The sequence below is a fragment of the Ceratotherium simum genome, chromosome 13 (assembly GCF_057802395.1).
Source record: "Ceratotherium simum simum isolate JZ-2026a chromosome 13, ASM5780239v1, whole genome shotgun sequence".
In the NCBI taxonomy this organism is placed as follows: domain Eukaryota; kingdom Metazoa; phylum Chordata; class Mammalia; order Perissodactyla; family Rhinocerotidae; genus Ceratotherium; species Ceratotherium simum.
The window spans coordinates 37,030,404-37,049,641 of NC_141912.1; the positions used below are offsets into that span (position 1 = coordinate 37,030,404).

The following is a 19,238-nucleotide window of genomic DNA, read 5'->3' on the forward strand; positions in this document are numbered from 1 at the left end:
CTATGTTGAAACATCCATGCATTCCAGGAATAAATCCCATTTTGTTATGGTGTATAATCCTCTGAATATGCTGCTGAATTCTGTTTGCTAGTGTTTTGTTGAGGATTTTTGCATCAGTGTTCATAAGGGATATTGGTCTGTTGCTTTCTTTTCTTCTAGTGTGTTTGTCTGGCTTTGGTATCAGGGTTATACTGGCCTCAGATAATGAGTTAGGAAGTATTCCCTCCTCTTCAAGTTTTTGGAAAAGTTTGAGAAGGATTGCTATTAGTTATTCTTTAAATGTTTGGTAGAAATCACTGGTGAAGCCATCAGGTCCAGGATTTTTCTTTGTTAGGAGATTTTTGATTACTGATTCAATCTCCCTACTGGTTATAGGTCTATTCAGATTGTCTATGTCTTCATGATTTACTCTTAGTGGGTTTGTTTCTAGGAATTTGTCCATTTCATCTGGGTTATCCAATTTTTTGGTGTACAGTTGTACATAGTACTCTTTCTTCTTTTAAATTGATATAATTGACATATAACATTATGTTAGTTTCAGGTGTACAACATAATGATTTGATTTTAGTATATATTGTGAAATGCTTACCACAATAAGTCTGGTTAACATTCATCACCACACATAGTTACAAATTTTTTTCTTGTGATAAGAATTTTTTTTGTGTGCGTGAGGAGATCAGCCCTGTGCTAACATCCACCAATCCTCTCTTTTTTTGCTGAGGAAGGCTGGCCCTGGGCTAACATCCGTGACCATCTTCCTCCATTTTATATGGGACGCTGCCACAGCATGGCTTGCCAAGCAGTGCGTCAATGAGCACCCGGGATCCGAACTGGCGAACCCTGGGCCACCGCAGCGGACTGTGCACACTTAACCGCTTGCACCACCGGGCTGGCCAGATAAGAATTTTTAAGATCTACTTTTTTTTTTTTTTTTTTAGAAACTTTCAAATATAATATAGAGTTATTAACTATAGTCACCATGGTGTACATTACTTTCCCAGGACTTATTTATTTTATAAATGGAAGTTTGTACCTTTTGACCCCCTTCACCCATTCCACGCCCCTATGCCCCACCTCTGGCAACCACCAGTCTGTTCTCTGTATCTACAAGTTTGTGTGTGTGTTGTTTTTTTAAGATTCCACATATAAGTGAGATCATACGGTATTTGTCTTTATCTGATTTATTTCACTTAGCATAATGCCCTAGAGGTCCATCCATGTTGTTGCAAATGGCAAGATTTCTTTTTTTATGGCTAAATAATATTCCATTGTGTGTGTGTGTGTGTGTGTGTGTGTGTGTACCACTACTTCTTTATCCATTTATCCATCAATGGAAACTTAGGTTGCATCCATGTCTTGGCTATTGTAAACAATGCTGCTATGAACATAGGGATGCAGATATCTCTTTGACATAAGTATTTTTGTTTCCTTTGGATATATACTGAGAAGTGGAATTGCTGGATCATATAATAGTTCTGTTTTTAAATTTTTGAGGAACCTCCATACTGTTTTCCACAGTGGCTATCCCAGTTTACATTCCCATCAACAGTGCACAAATGTTCCCCTTTCTCCACATCCTTGCCAACACTTGTTATATCTTGTCTTTTTGATAATAGCCATTCTAACAGGTGTGAGGGGATATCTCATTGCAGTTTTGATTTGCATTTCTCTGATGATTAGTGATGTTGAGCACTTTTTCATGTACTTGTTGGCCATGTGCGTCTCCTTTGGAAATATGTCTATTCAGATCCTCTGCCAATTTTTAATTGGATTTTTTGTTTTTTTGCTATTGAGTTTTATGAATTCTTTATATGTTTTCGATATTAACCCCTTATCAAATATATGGTTTGCAATATTTTCTCCCATTTAGTAGGTTGCCTTTTCATTTTGTTGATGGTTTCCTTTGCTTTGCAGAAGCTTTTAGTTCGATGTAGTCCCACTTGTTGATTTTTGCTTTTGTTGCCTTTGCTTTTGGTGTCAGATCCAAAAAAATCATCACCAAGACTGATGTCAAGGAGCTCATCACCTATGTTTTCTTCTAGGAATTTTATGGTGATTTCAGGTCTTACATTCAAGTCTTTAATACATTTTGAGTTAATTTTTGTGTAGGGTATAGGTTCATAGTCTAGTTTCATTCTGGCCATCCAGTATTCCAAAACCATTCATTGAAGAGAGTGTCCTTTCCCCATTGCCCATATATGTATGGGTTTATTTCTGGGCTCTCTATTCTTTTTTTTTTTTGGCATTCTGTATTTTTTTTTTATTGAGGTATAATTGGCATATAACATATTATTGGTTTCAGGTGCACAACATAATGATTTGATATTTGTATACATTGTGAAATGATTATCACGATAAGTATAGTTAATATCTATCACCATACATAGTAACAAAAAATAATTTTTTTTCTTATGATGAGAACTTTCAAGATCAACTCTCTTAGCAACTTTCAAACATGCAATACAGTGTTATTAACTATAGTCACGATGCTGTACATTACATTCCCATGACATATATTTTATTTAATTAATTTATTTATTTATTTTTGTGAGGAAGATCAGCCCTGAGCTAACATACATGCCAATCCTCCTCTTTTCACTGAGGAAGACTGGCCCTGGGCTAACATCTGTGCCCATCTTCCTCCACTTTATACGGGACGCCGCCACAGCATGGCCCGACAAGCGGCGCATTGGTGCATGCCCGGGATCCGAACCCGGGCCGCCAGCAGCAGAGTGTGCGCACTTAACCGCTACGCCACGGGGCCAGCCCCGCATGACATATATTTTATAACTGGAAGTTTGTACCTTTTGACTTCCTTCACCTATTGTGTCTACCCTCCATTCCCCTGCCTCTGGCAACCACCAATCTATTCTCTGTATCTTTGAGCTTGTGTTTTTTTTTAAGATTCCACGTATAAGTAAGATCATATGGTATTTCTCTTTCTCTGTTTGACTTATTTCACTTAGCATAATGCCCTTAAGGTCCATTCATATTGTCACAAATGGTAAGATTTCTTTCTTTATTTTATGGCTGAAATAATATTGCACTGTAAATATATACCACATTTTCTTTATCCATTCATCCATTGATGGATACTTAGGTTTCTTCCATATCTTGGCTATTGTAAGTAATGCTGCAATGAACATGGGAGTGCATATATGTTTTTGAGTTAGTGTTTTCATTTTCTTCAGATAAATACCTAGAACTGGAATTGCTGGATCATATGGTAGATATATTTTTAATTTTTTGAGGAACCTCCATACTGTTTCCATATTGGCTGTACCCATTTACATTCCCACCAACAGTGCACAAGGGTTCCCTTTTCTCCACATCCTCACTAATACTTATTTCTTGTCTTTTTGATGATAGTCATTCTAACAGATGTGAAGTGATATCTCATTGTGGTTTTGATTTGCATTTCCCTGATGATTAAAGATGTTGAGCACCTTTTCATGTACCTGTTGGTAATATGTATGTCTTCTTTGGAAAAATGTCTATTCAGTTCCTCTGCCCGTTTTTTAATTGGATCATTTGTTTTTTTGCTATTGAATTGTGTGAGTTCTTTATATATTTTGGATATTAGCCACTTATCTGATACATGCTTTGCAAATAGTTTCTCCCATTCAATAGGTTGCCTTTTCATCTTATTGACGGTTTCCTTTGATGTGCAGAAACTTTTTTAGTTTGATGTAGTCCCATGTGTCTATTTTTGCTTTTGTTGCCTTTGTTTTTGGTGTCAAATTTAAAAAATTGCCAAGACCCATGTGAAGGAGCTTAACGCCTATGTTTTATTCTAGGAGTTTTATGGTTTCAGGTCTTACATTCAAGTTTTAATGCATTTTGAGTTAATTTTTGTAGATGGTGTAAGATAGTGGTCCAGTTTCAATCTTTTGCACACGGCCATGTAGTTTTCCCAGCACCACTTATTGAAGAGACTGTCCTTTCCCTACTGTATATTCTTGGCTCCTTTGTCATAAATTAATTGTCTATACACGTGTCGGTTTATTTCTGGGCTCTCTTTTCTGTCCTATTGATCTATGTATTTGTTTTTATGCCAATACCATACTATTTTGATTACTATAGCTTTCAATATAGTTTGAAATAGGAAGCATGATGCCTCCAGCTTTGTTCTTCTTTCTCAAGATTGCTTTGGTTATTCAGGGTCTTTTGTGGTTCCATACAAATATTAGGATTGTTTGTTCTATTTCTGTGAAAGATGCCATTGGAATTTCGATAGGGATTGCACTGACTCTGTAGATTTCTTTGGGTAGTATGGACATTTTAACAACATTAATTCTTCCAATCCATGAGCATGGAATAACTTTCCATTTATTTGTGTCATCTTCAATTTCATTCATCAATATCTTATAGTTTTCAGTGCACTGGTCTTTCACCTAAGTTACATTTATTCCTAGGTACTTATTCTTTTTGGTGCAATTGTGAATGAGATTGTCTTCTCAATTTCTCTTTCTGATAGTTCAGTATTAGTGTATAGAAATGCAACAGATTTCGCATATTGATTTTGTATCCTGTAATTTCACTGAATTCATTTCTTAGTTCTAATAGTTTTGTGGTGGAGTCTTTAGGGTTTTCTAAATAGACACAATTTTACTTTTTCCTTTCCAATTCTGATGCTTTTTATTTTTCTTGCCTGATTGGTCTGGCTGGAACTTCTACTACTATGTTGAATGGGAGCAGTGACAGTGGGCACCTTTGTCTCGTTCCTGATCTTAGAGGAAGAGCTTTCAGTTTTTCACCACTGAGCATGTTAGCTGTGGGCTTGTCTTATATGGCTTTTATTATGTTGAGGTACATTCCTCCTATACCTAGTTTGTTGAGTGGTTATTATGAATGGATGTTGAATTTTTTCAAATGCTTTTTCTGCATCTATTGATAATTATATGACTTCTTTCTATTAATGTGATGTATCACATTGATTTGCAGATATTGAACCATACTTGCATTGCTGGAATGAATTTCACTTGATGATAGTGAATGATCCTTTTAGAGTTCTGCTGAATTCAGTTTGCCAGTAGTTTACTGAGAATTTTTTCATCTATGCAGGGATATTGGCCTATGGTTTTCTTTTCTTGTAGTGGCCTTGCCTGCCTTTGGTATTGGAGTAATGCTGGCCTTGCAAAATGAATTTGAGAGTGTTCCCCCCTCTTCGATTTTTGGGAAAATTTGAGAACAATTGGCATTAATTCTTCTTTAAATGTTTGGTAAAATTCACTAGTGAAGCCATCGGGTCTTCAGCTTTTTTTCTTTGGGAGATTTTTTATTACTGATTCAATCTCCTTACTAGTAATTGATCTGTTCAGATTTTCTATTTCTTCCTGATTCAGTCTGGTAGGTTGCATTTTTCTAGGAATTTTTCCATTTCTTCTAGGTTGTCCATCTTGTTGGTGTATAATTGGTCATTGCGGTCTCTTATTATTTTTTGTATTTCTATAGAATTGGTAGTCATGTACCCACTTTCATTTCTGATTTTAATAATTTGAGTCTTCTCTCTTTTCTTTAGTCTATCTAGCTAAAATTTGTTGATCTTTTCAAAGAACTAACATTTTTGGTTTCATTGATTTTTTGTATTATTTTTCTATTTTCTACTTCATTTATCTCTGCTCTCATCTTTATTATTTCCTTTCCTCTGCTAGCTTTGGGTTTATTTTGTTCTTCTTTTTCTTGTTCATTAAATTATGAACTTAGGTTGTTCATTTGAGATCTTTCTTGTTTTTCAGCATAAGCATTTATAGCTATAAATTTCCTCCTTAGTACCACTTTTGCTGTGTCCCATAAGTTTTGGCATGTTGTTTTAGTTTTCATTCATCTCCAAGTATTTCTAATTTCTCTCGTGGTTTCTTCTTTAATGCATAGGTTGTTTAAAAGTGTGTTGTTTGATTACCATAATTTTCCAGTTTTATGTTATCAGTTTCTAACTTTATCTTGTTTTGGTCAGAGAAAATACTTTGTATGACATTTATCTTTTAAAATTGACTGAGACTTAATTTGTGGCCTAACATATGGTCTATCTTGGGAAAATGTCCCATGTGCACTTGTGAATAATGTATACCCTGTTGTTGGGTGGTATTCTATATATGACTGTTAGATCTAGTTGGTTTATTGTGTTAAGTTCCCGATTTTCTTATTCATCTTCTGTCTGGTTGTTCTATCCATTCTTGTGAGATGTCTCCAACTGTTACTGCAGAACTGTCTATTTTCCCCTTAAAATCTGTCCATTTTTGCTTTATATATTTTGATGGTCTGTCATTAGGTGCATAAATATTATAGTTGTTCATCTTCTTGCTGTATTGAAATTTTTTTTTTTGAGGAAGATTGGCCCTGTGCTAACATCTGTTGCCCATCTTCCTCTTTTTCTTTTTTCTTTTCTCCCCAAAGCCCCAGTACATAGTTGTGTATCATAGTTATAAAGTCGTAGCTCTTCTATGTGGGACACCACCTCAGCATGGCTTGATGAATGGTGAGTAGGTCTGCTCCCAGGATCCGAACTGGAGAACCCTGGGCTGCCAAAGTGGAACGTGCAAATTTAACTGCTACACCACCAGGCTGGCCCCTGAAACTTTTACTAATATATAATCTCCTTGTCTCTTGTAACCTTTTTTTGATTTAAAATCTCTTCTGTCTGATATTGGTATAACTACTCCTTCTCTCTTTTGATTACTACTTACATGGAATATATTTTTACATTCTTTCACTCTCAACCTGTTTGTGTCTTTGGATCTCAAGTGAGTCTCTTGTAGGCAGCATATAGTTGGATCACATGTTTTTATCCATTCTGCCAATCTCTGTCTTTTGATTGGAGAGTTTAATCCATTTACATTTAAAGTAATTCCTGATAAGGAGAGACTTACTTCTGTCATTGTGCTGTTTGTTTTCTATATGCCCTATAGCTATTTTGTCCCTCATTTCCTGCACTCGTCTTCTTTTGTGTTTAGTTGATTTATTTTGTAATGAAATGTTTAAATTCCTGCTTATTTCCTTTTTTGTATATTCTATAGTTATTTTCTTTTTGGTTACCATGGGGATTACATTTAAGATAGTTATCTCATTTGAATTTATAGCAACTTAACTTCAATAACACACAAAAACTGCTCCTTTACAGCTCTCTCTATCCTTTCAGTTGTTGATGTCATAAAATTACATCTTTATACATTGTGTGTCCAAATACATAATCCTTCTTTTATAGACGCACATAGTGCATTTTTTTTTTTTTTTGGTGAGGAAGATCAGCCCTCAGCTAATATCCATGCCAATCCTCCTCTTTTTGCTGAAGAAGACTGGCCCTGAGCTAATATCCGTGCCAATCTTTCTCCACTTTATGTGGGACGCCGCCACATCATGGCCTGACAAGCAGTGTGTCGGTGCTTGCCTGGGATCCAAACCCAGGCCGCCAGCAGCGGAGCACATGCACTTAGCCCTTACGCCACAGGGCCAGCCCCCAGTGCATCTATTTTGTTTGCACATAGTGTTTTTGACTTACCAAATGCATTAGTCTCCTAAACTATGTAGAAAACAAGATTTGGAGGTACAAACCAAAGTCACAGTAATATAAACTTCTACATTAATTGTTATTTTCTTAAGTTTCAGTCTTAAATCATGTAGAAAAGAAAAAGTGCTGTTACAAACTATTGTTACAATAATACAAGCTTTTATTATTGTCTATGTATTTACCTTCACTGAGATCTTTATTTCTCCATATGGCTTTGAGATACAGTCTAGTGTCCTTTCATTTTACCTTGCAGGACTCCTTTGAGCATTTCTTACAAGGTAGGTCTTAGGGGTCATGAACTCCCTCAGCTTTTGTTTATCTAGGAATATCAAATTTCTTCCTCACTGTTGAATGACAGTTTTGTCAGATAGAGGACTCTTGGTTGACTCTTTTTTTGAGCACTTTGGATAACTGACCCACTGTTTTCTGGCCTCCAAGTTTTCTGATGAGAAATCTGTAGATAATCTTGTTGAGACCCCCTTGTATGTGATGATTTGCTTCTCTCGCTGTTTTCAAGATTACTTCTTTGTCTTTGGCTTTTTGAAAGTTTGATTATATTGTGTTTAAGTATGGGTCTCTTTGAGTTCATCTTACTTGGAATTCATTGAGCTTCTTGGATGTTTACGTTCATGTGTTTCATCACATTTTCAGCTATTATTTCTTCTAATATTCTCTTTGCTTCTTTCTCTCTCTCTTCTTCTGGGACTCCCAGGATGTGTAAGTTGTTCCCCTGATGGTGTCCTATAGGTCTCTTAGATTCTGTTTGCTTTTCTTTAATCTTTTTTCTTACTGTTCCTCAGCCTTGGTAATTTCCATTGTCCTGTCTTAAAGTTCACTATTTCTTTCTTCTGCCTGCTTAAATCTGCCTTTGAATCTGTCTAGTGAATTTTTTATTTCAGTTATTGTGCTTTACATCTCCAGAATTTCTTTTTGGTTTCCTTTCTCTTTATTGATAGTTCTGTTTTATTTGCACAGTGTTCTTAACTTACTCCATATCTTCCTTTAGTTCTTTGAGCATCTTGAAGACTGCATCTGCCACTAAGTCCTTTTCAGGACAGATTTTGTTGAACTATTTTTTTTTCCTTTGAATGGGTCATACTTTCCTATTTCTTTGTATGCTTTGTGATTTTTTGTTGAACACTGGCCATTTGAATCTAATAATGTGGAATTAACTCTGGAAATCAGATTTTTCCTCTTCCTCAGAGTTTGCTGTTTTTTTGTTATTGTTTTTGTTTTTTGATTGTTGTAGGCTTTCTCTGTGCTGAAGATCAGCTTGAGGTGTAAACTTAATATCTTTGCATGTCTTTTCTGAGTCTTTCCCTGGGCAAGTGTGGTCACTTTCCACTTTTATCCATATATGCAATTGTTTTTGAATATCTTAGTCTTTAATGTGTAGCCCCCAAAAAGGGAAAATTTGAAAAATGAAGGGGGGGGCCAAGAGGTCGCTGGCCTTTTAAACCCCCCAGAAGTCACTTCAGCCAGAGTGGGAGGGGCTTGCAACAACAGGGAGAGGTGAAACAATGACTGCCCTCCTCTTTCTTCTGCACTTCAGTGACCAGAAGCCGCAGTCAGTAATCAGAGCACAGATCCCCAATATTCAGGCGAGAGAGTCCTTTTTGCCCACCCTAGCTCCCACAAGCTGTGTGCAAACTGCTGGAGGAAAACTTGCAGAGCTGCCTGCTATGCAGCTGGTGGTGGTGGGTGGGTAGCTGCTATTGTGTTAAGAGCTGAAATTGACCAAAATTGACTGCAATTTACCATCCATTCCTTCTCCTGGAAGTTGCAGGGCTTAGACTCCAGAGTTCCAAAACCATTACAGTAAACAGATTCTGCCAGTACAACTGTTGTCTAGGTGGGGAGAGAGTCCTGGTGTTTCCTCTCTGTCATCTTTCCAGAATCCTCCTCCACTTCACATTTGATCTGTTTAGGCTGATGAACTCTGAATTATCAGTGTGCCTGGAAACAGATTTAAGATTAACTCTACTTAATTTTCAGTGGCCTGAAGACCACAGACCAATTTTTCCCAGCTCAAGTCAAGTTACTGCTGGTTCATCACTTCAAGGAATTCAAGACTGAAATCAGGTTGCAGGGATTGCTAGAAAACCACATGGCTCTGGCCTCCATATCTTAAGATAAATAACAGGAACGAAGGGCCACTGAGATAGAGCTATGAGGCTGCCTTATGAGAAAGGACAGGAAGCCAATTTATTAGCATCTACTATGTACTAGATTGGGGATGGTGTGCTAGGTGCTAGGACAGTGATGAGTAAACGAACGCATGAGTTCCTGGACCCCGCTGTGTGTGTGCGTGGGGGGGGGGCTCACATGAGTTTGCTAACTATATGTTCAGGCTGGTGTCATCTTTAGGAAGACTTTGGTATCTGCAGAGCACAAGAGTATACATGTGCGTTTAAGTTCCTAGACTGAAAAGATCAGGTGTTCTCAGTGTGGAAATGTGGTTGTGAGCAGACATCAACTCAGTAACTAGAATTAATCATCATATCCCCCAATACTAATCATTAGCCACTTGTTCTTCCCACCTTATCTTCTTGGTCAGAAACTTTCAAGGAAGAAACTTTAAAGCCAAGTCATAATGCCTACAGCAAGGAGTTACCTTATGAAATCACATTATCCAAAGCAGACCCAGGCCAGAAATATTTAATACCTCAAGAAAGGCTTAGACCCTTGGTATATTTGTAACATGTCAACTAAGCCAAGTTTGAAACACATGCCCCAGAATTCCTTCCTTGCATAGTTTTGGGTTAGTAAGGACCACATGATCTTGTGTGAGATTCTGAAGGTGGAAACAATGCAGCAGCTGTTAACAATTTCACCTCACTCTGGAGGGACTCCGATCCCCACACTCAGAGGAGCTCCAAGGAGGGGCTCATAGGTGGGCCACATACCCACAATCCCTCCCTTCCTCAGATGGTTCTTTCCTGTTCAGTGTCTTGGATTTGAAACTAAACCAAAGCTGAGTGTTCAACAGCACAAGCTTTATTCAATGGCCAAAGAATGGAGAAGTAGGAACTAAGTTCACAAATCAACTTCTCAGCTCTTGGGACGATCAAGCAGCCTTTATAAGGGGTCAAGGTAGGGGCCAGCCTGGTGGCGCAAGCGGTTAAGTGCATGTGCTCCGCTTCAGTGGCCTGGGCTTCACAGGTTCTGATCCTGGGCGCACACTGACGTACCACTTGTCAAGCCATGCTGTGGCGGCGTCCCATATAAAGTAAAGGAAAATGGGCACGGATGTTAGCTCAGGGCCAATCTTCCTCAAGAAAAAAGGGGAGGAATGGCATCAGATGTTAGCTCAGGGCTAGCCCTCCTCACCAAAAAAAAAAAAAAAAAAGGGGGGGGGTCAAGGTAATGAAGGGGAGGAATATTCATGGCAATACAGGGAACTGGGCAGGCGTTTCCAGGAAATGGGGTTGCCACCCACCTTTGGCCCGTATGTGATTTGTTTCCAGTCATCATGGCAGTTGTAAACTATCATGGTGCCGGTAGGTGTGTCATGCAGCATGACAATGTATTACAATTAGCATATAATGAGCTGTATAGGGTCTGTGTCAGGTCAAGTCGGACTGCCATATTGCCTTCAACTGGTTTTGACCTATGTCTCAGTCATCTTCCTCTCTTTGTGGTTTCCTGTAAGCTAAAGGTAATATGTTAGGCTTGTTCTGAGCAGGTCGTGGTTATTATCCTATGGGGCTGGGGGCCAGGGTAACAAAGCCACATTCTTTTTATATTTGGAAGGTCAGTGAAAAGAGGGTTTAAGTGCCTGGCACATAGTAAGCACTCAATAAATAGCTATGACTGGTTTTAGCCTGTGGATGCAGGACAGCTTTTCCTACGCACAGTTCTTAGCAGCTGATACCCGCCCTACTCTTGTCAATGCGTAGGAGATCACTGAAGATTTTACTACTTGCCTTTGATTATGTTAAAGAGGGGGGGGGTCCCCCCAAGCATGGATTTTAAGTGTCTGCTCAAAATGAGCAGAGTGCAGAGGCTAACCTTTTGCCTTTTCTTGCTCCAACCAGATTCTAAGGTGGTGGGTGGTAAGAATCTATCATCCAGAGAAAAGGATCCGGAAAAACAAGAACTCAAACACCAAAATTCCTTAACCCAGAGCATGCTTTAAAAAACAAAACATGCCTATCCTTTACACACTGGTGAATTTCTCTTGTTACTTTTACTCTGAAGTAGAATATGAACCTCACGACTCCTCTGCCATTTCAATTCTACCAAATCCCTGGAGATTTTAAGGAACTACCAACATCTGATTCCATACACCAAGAGAATCACCTTCAGACTAGAAGGTCCATTTTGGAATTGTATAAGGGCATCAGGTTACCTGGATAACCGTGGGCTAGGCAATTCACCATTCTGGATCCTCCCCATTCTAGATTTGCCAAGGTCCTCAGGGAATCCCTGCATTATGGACTATGCTTGAGTTGTCCCATCTATAGGCAGCAGTTAGCTCCAACAGGTTGCTGTCAAAGGCATTCTTGGGAGTTACATTCAGTGACATCCCTTTTTGGTGATGTATTATTAAGGTCACACACATAGATTATGGGCAATTATAGATCCAGAGATAAATTACGCAAATAGCACCGTCAAAATTATTGTGACTTCTCTATACCCTTTCCCTACCTCCCAAAGAAATCTCAGACAGATAGGAGAAAAAAATATGAAAACAAGCACTGAGGATCCCCATAAAGTTTTCAAGCCATTAGAGAATGTCCTTTTATGTACACTTTTGTCAGTCATTGCTATTCAAATGTATAAGTACCCCACTGATGGAAATAATATACAGGTAGGCTGGGAATTCTGAGTTTTGGGACTTTGACTAGCTCAAATTCAATGCATTTCGTCACCAATATTGGTGACAGTCTCCCAGGGTTGCCAGTCTCAGAGAATATGTTCTAATGGACCACGCTAAAAGAGGAGTTCAAGGTGCTGCTAAAAAGGCCAAATAAGTACAGACAAAGCTCTTCACTGATGCTCCTCATGCTTTGGAGCGGGTGCAGGCTGCCTCGAATTACCCAGATCACAAATTTACAGCCGGGAAACTTTCTCTGGCTCATCCTCAATATCCCTAGTGTAAACATTATTTGCTTAGAAAAACTGTTAATAAAAGGGAATTATTTCATTACCAAGTAACTTAGCAGCAAAAGGGGAGGAATATAATTCAAATCCAGAGATGAAGCAAGGGAAATAAAAGGTGCCTGGAGCCTGAGTTGACCTGTCTGGAAACCTCGGTGGTACTACCAGAGCAAGGTGCGCCACCACCCCCTGCCCTGCACCACCTTTTCTTTCGCAGTGTGAATCAAGATTTGCAGTACATGTGACATCATCTGCTTAAGCCTTCGGAGTATGTGACCATGAGTATCTGATGAAATATGCTACTTAAGAAAGAGAAAATGTATTTTAACACAGAACATCACCTGACATATGCTTACTTATATTTTACATATTTATTAAAGGGCACAATTAAATCTCTTCATTTCCCAAACTGAACCTACCTTACAACCAGTTAAAATGGTGAAATATCCATTGGTTAATGAAACAACAAAATCCTCTTGTTTTTCTGATTATTTGGTTAATTTGAACAAAGAGCATCACTCTACTGCCTTTAGCTCAAGGTTGATTTCAAATTGTGCATTAGAGCAAGGAGCAGGACAATATTGTTTCTTGCCAATTTTTTGATGTCTTATTTCAACTTGGTCCCCAGCACAGTTTTCAAACCAAAACAACTTTTCCTGAAGACTATTTAAGCAAAACCAAGAACAATGGGAAATCATGTTTGTTTTTGTGAATTTATTTAAGGAACACAAAAAAAATGTATCTGAATGAATGATTTTAAAAAAAAAAATCTATGTTTTTAATTCATCATACGCTGCCTCACCACTCCAAATGCAGTCTAAAAGATGGTTCAAATACATCTGCTGATTTCTAGACAAACTGTTTAGGATTAGTGAATTTGATACAAGAATATGTGCAGTTTCTTTTTCTCAAGTGGTAATGGGCACCTCAAAATGGTTTGCTCAGAACCACTCGCACACCCTTTCCCCTCTCCTCCACACACTCTTGCCCGTTCCCCCCAGTGACCCATGATACACACTTGGGAGACAGTTGGCTGGGATAATCTAATTTTGGAAGTTTTTTTGTTTGTTGCCTGCAAAAAGCTAACTGGCCTTTTTAGGATTAAATCTCAATCTTGGCATCATTAGAGTCATGCTCTAGTCAACAGAGCTACAAATACTAAACAGTTAAGCAAATAAGCAAAATCAATTTTTTGCTTTTCATGTTTCCTAGGCGAAACTGGGGCTTATTGACGAAATACCTCATGAAAAAAGACAAAAGTGTAAATGGGAAATTAAAAGGATTTTAGTTATCATTAAAGGAGAAACTCACAATTCAATTCCATTTGTTCCATGGAGAAGAAAACTAGTATAAAAGGAAATGACTTTATTTTCAGATTTTAACGTGGGTCCTAACCTAACAATGAAAGTGTTTTGTTACAACTACCATAAAAATAAAAACTAAAATATAATTGCCAGTGTTCTTTAGGATTTTAAAAAAGTGAGATGTTCCAGGTTAAAGTGAATGTTTCCTTGGGTTGCCAAATGCATTCCCACGAGTGATTCTTAGGCTGTGGGAATAGAAAGCCATGCTCATTTTCATTTACCGGTAAGGACTAAAATTCAACTACATGTACATATTTAAGACTTGCCCTAATTCAATGCCCAAGTACTGGAGATTTTAGGCTAGATGTACCTGCATGGGAAGCTGTTTTCAATTCTTTCTCACAACTCACACCAGAACAAAGAAGCTACCAGCGCAGAAGAAAGCAACCGCGTGTCACACCTGCAAGGAAAACCTTAATGTAGAAGAGCAATAATTTTTTCAACCCCACAGATTTGGTTTTTTTTAAAATTAAGATACTTAGCAGTAAAAAGTCAATTTTTTTTGCCTGATAGAGTGTAAATAAAGTTCCAGAAACCAGTATACATATCTTTATGAGCCAGTAATTTAAAAAAGACAACAAAAATCTGCATGGATCCTAAATGGATATGTAAATTAATCCACTCCAGGTCAAAGACAGTATAAGAACAAGTCTTAAATTCTTAATAGCAAGGGTTAGAATGGAAATAAGAAACTGAACAGTAGTCATGCTAGCAGGCAGTACTGTACTCAACATTATTTCCTAAAAGGAATAGAGGAGAGGAAAAAAAGCAGAATTCTGATTGCTCTTTTCACATTTCAGCATCTCAGAACTTCATCCAAAACAGGGAAAGTGAATCCAGAAACTCCCTCTGCTCATCATCACTGCTGAAGAGTGTTTTAGGAATGACAGAAGTCCTCCTGCAGGGACAGGCTGGGTGTGGTACACCCACTTACAAGGAGGCTGGCTTACTAAGGAGGGATGTGCAGAGGCAGCTAAGTCAGCAAGCAACTGGCCTCTAAGGTTCTGGTTTTTAAGTCTGTGACGCTGCTGTGGACCTGAGGGGATGTTAGACCTCTCTACTGTGGGTTCTGTGGGTTAAAAATGCAACAGGTTGCATTCATAACACTTCAGTCATTTAAAAAACAAAACCTGATCCTCCTTTCCCCGCCCAACTGCAGGAAAGGAGAAATTCATTAAGCATTAATTTTCAGGTTTCTGCAGTACTATTAAAGTTCAATCAAATGTAAAACCTAACAGACAGCCCCATATTATTAGGATTATCTCAAAGGACCCTGAATTGGATACTGAAAGTTGACATAAACTGAAATGAGCTGGGCTTAAGCTGTTGGCTCAACCTCTCCACACCAACAGTCATTTCTGTTTTGTTCCACCTGGAGTGGTCCCATGCCACCCCCTCAATGAGAGCACTGGGCAGCAGCACGGTGGTTGTTTTTTGGGAAGCTACTGGTTTTGTCATTTGCTTCCAGAATCACATAGACTATAACAAACTTTACATTAAACACTGTTTAGTCCTGAGTTGGGTAAAGCCCATGGAGGAGGGACCGAGTTCATTACGACTCTTCCCTCCTTTGCGTGGTGTCATACGTGGCCTTCAGCTTTCTCTTCTTCCATTGCTTGACTTTCTGTTTCTTTTTCATTGGTGACCCCTTCTAAAGTCTTCTTGCTCATTGCTTTACTGGCCTCTTCCTGGGGAAGAAATAAGAAATCAAGAAGGTTAGAGAAAAAAGGAGTGAAATGTTCAATTAATTCCTGGCTCCTCCAGACTGTGTCAGGTCTATCTAAAACAAGGGGGCATCACAATGACTTTATTTAGGTTGCCCGGTTGGGTAGGTCAGTGCTGTGCTGCCAATAGTTAGAGTGGGAGCTTTCACTTTTCTTTGGTTAGTATGTCTCCAAGGGAATTTATTTTCCTCATCGTTTGCACAGACATGACAGGTTCTCACGACTATGTGCCTTTGGTAAGTTGAACAATCCTATTCTACCTCTGGATCCAAACCAGTCTCAGATCAGATCAGAAATCATTTTCCCCATTCTTGTGCCTCTTGGGTTGTCTACCTGTCCCCACGCCCTTTGCTTAAACTCAGAACAAAAAGCAAAGGGGCAGGATCAGTTCTTGATCTACCTGAAGGCAAGTGAGTTCTGCACACACCTTTGCATCCTGCTCCGCAAACTTCTTGAACATGTTGGCGTATATCCTGCGGTCCCGCTCATTGTGCTCCTTAGCCTTTTTCTGGCACATGGAGATCTGCAGTCTTGCAGCCTTATTCTGGGGATTTACTTCCAACACTTTCTCAAAGTCGCCCTTGGCTGACTCAAACTCATTCATGAGCAGCTGGGCTTCACCCCTCCTGTACAAGCCCTTCTCATTGGCACTGTCCAGTCCAAGGGCCTAGGAACAGATGGTGTATATTTTAGAAAGGATGAATGTAACTTGTGGGAATTTGGGAACCAAACCAATTTTGGGAACCAAAGCTCTCTGGCCAAGGGAATTGGAAAATCCCTGTTGAAAAGATGGGGCTCGGGCCGGCCCCATGGCTTAGCAGTTAAGCGCGCGCGCTCCGCTGCTGGCGGCCTGGGTTCGGATCCTGGGCGCGCACCGACGCACCGCTTCTCCGGCCATGCTGAGGCCGCGTCCCGCATACAGCAGCTGGAAGGATGTGCAGCTGTGACATGCGACTATCTGCTGGGGCTTTGGGGGGAAAAATAATAAATAAAATCTTTAAAAAAAAAAAAAGAAAAGATGGGGCTCAAGGTAATTACACACTACTGATCAAAATATGACTAACTACCCAAATTAATTTATGTATTTAATGTAATTTCTACAAAGACCCCAATGGGAGTTGGGAAGGGGGTCTTGAGAGGAAGAAGTAAGTGCCCAAGAACCGCTGAGAAAATTTTGGAAAAATAAAAATAATGAGAGAGGACTTAACCTACCAGAGAAAAAGATATACTATTAAACTATTGAAATTAAAACAGTTTGATTACCAGTCCATGGACAAACAGGTAGGTGGAACAGAACAAAGCATTCAGAAACAGATTTGTGTGTATGTATACAAAAAGATTTAATAATGCCAAAGGTGGTAATGTAAATCAGTGGGGAAAGGATTAACTTGGCAATAAATGGGAGCGAGACAGGGGCTCTCCACTAGAAAATGAGTTAAATTCTTACCTCATACCATAAATACAAACATACATTCTAGACTAAATATATTTACATGCAAAAAAAAGACCCCATGAGGAGGGGCGGCCCGCGGCGGGGAAACCGTGGCTCTTCGGACTCTCTCAGCCAGTGGGAAACTCCCGCACAGAGGACTCAGAGGAGCCACAGGGCTACCATCAACATCTGAGCACCCCAGAGAGCGGATAAAGAGGGGCAAACGAGAAGCCTCCCACGTCAGTGACCCAGAGGGCAAAAGAGAGAGCTCCCCCCTCCCCGCAACCCAGAGTCTGCAACTCGACCAGACCAGACCTACCGATCCGAGGCAGACCTGATGAAACGACTGGACCCGTGGATCGCAGCGGGAAAAAAAAAAACAAAACTGCGCATCGCAGCAGAAAAACCGGGGCAGAGCGCAGGGGGCTTAGACTACACAGCCCTTTACCACCAGACAGTGGCGGCAGGTGGAAATTGCAACCAGAGACTTCCAGGATGAGGAAAAACAAAACCAACACAGGAACCACAATGCAAAAATATATGAAATCACCAGACCAGAAACAAAATGACAAGCACCCAGAAATCAACCCCGAAGACACAGAAATCCATAAACTAAATGACAGAGATTTCAAAAGAGCTATCATAAAAACACTCAACGAAATACGAGACAACACAGACAAACAATTCAATGAGATTAGGAGTTTCTTCACAAAAGAGATTGAAATCATAAAGAAAAACCAATCAGTGCTGATGGAGATGAAGAACACAATGGAGGAGATAAAGGAGAATCTGGAATCTTTAAAGAACAGAGCTGACAATATGGAGGAAAGAATTAGTACTTTAGAGGATAGGAATACAGATATACTCCAGATGGAAGAAGAGAGAGAACTAAGACTAAAAAGAAATGAAGAAAGACTCCGAGAAATATCTGACTCTATTAGAAAATGTAACATAAGAATTATAGGTATTCCTGAGGGAGAGGAGAGGGAAAGAGGAACAGAGAGCCTATTCAAGGAAATAATAGCTGAAAATTTCCCAAATCTGGGGAAGGAGCAGGAAATACCAGTAAGCGAAGCCAATAGGATACCTATATATATTAACAGACAAAGGCCTTCACCACGACACCTAGTGGTAAGGCTAGCCAGGGTCAACGACAAAGAAACAATATTAAGGGCAGCTAGACAAAAACAAAAAATAACGTACAAAGGAACTCCCATCAGGCTCTCAGCGGATTTCTCAACAGAAACTTTTCAGGCTAGAAGAGACTGGAATGATATATTCAAAATACTGAAAGACAAAAACTTTCAGCCAAGAATACTCTATCCAGCAAAAATATCCTTCAAATATGATGGAGAAATAGTAACTCTCCCAGATAAACAAAAGCTAAGGGAGTTCATGGCCACGAGACCCCCACTACAAGAAATACTCAAGAAGGCCCTCAGGCCTGAAAAAAAGAAGAGAAAGGGAACACAAAGCTTGGAGGAAGGAGAAAAGTAGGTAGACAAAATCAGAGAAATAGTAGATCTTTAACGGAATAGGTTAGCAACCACTTAAATACTAAACTCAAAGATCAAAGGAAGAAATTCACCAAAAATAAATTTAACCTCATCACTGTAAACACACAGCCACAACACAAGATAGAATAAGGTATAACAAGAGCAACTTAGAAGGGGAAGAGGAAAGTGACTGAATTGACTTGGTATAAGGAAATAGGAGGCTATCAGATAATGGGCTATCTCATACACAAGATTTTTTGCCCAAACCTCAAGGTAACCACTAAACAAATAATCAAAGCAAAACCACATATGATAAACAAAGAGAAAACTAGAAGAGTCATAAGACAGAACAACCAAACTGAATTGGCAGTCCAAAACAAATGGGACAAGAAACAAAGGAAATGCAAAAGAACCTGAAAATAAGTGACAAAACAGCAACATTAAGCCCTCATATATCAATAATTACCCTAAATGTAAATGGATTGAACTCCAATCAAAAGATACAGAGTGGCAGGATGGATTAAAAAGCAAGACCCAACAATATGCTGCCTTCAGGAAACACATCTTAGCACTAAAGACAAGCACAGGCTCAGAGTGAAAGGATGGAAGACA

The 19,238-nt window shown here is 39.2% G+C and overlaps 1 protein-coding gene across 7 annotated transcripts in view; it reads right to left on the reverse strand.

The window, feature by feature from the left end:
• Nucleotides 1-13,304: 13,304 nt before the first annotated feature.
• Nucleotides 13,305-19,238, reverse strand: part of FKBP5 (FKBP prolyl isomerase 5) — a 105,159-nt gene continuing 99,225 nt past the window's right edge. For all 7 annotated transcript variants that reach the window (XM_087438508.1, XM_087438510.1, XM_087438507.1 and 4 more), the window contains 2 exons: nucleotides 16,126-16,365; nucleotides 13,305-15,662 (listed from right to left, as the gene is read on the reverse strand). In XM_087438508.1, coding sequence (XP_087294634.1) covers nucleotides 15,555-15,662; nucleotides 16,126-16,365 — 348 coding nt within the window. In that variant the 3' untranslated portion in view covers nucleotides 13,305-15,554. The remainder of the gene's footprint in view (nucleotides 15,663-16,125; nucleotides 16,366-19,238) is intronic.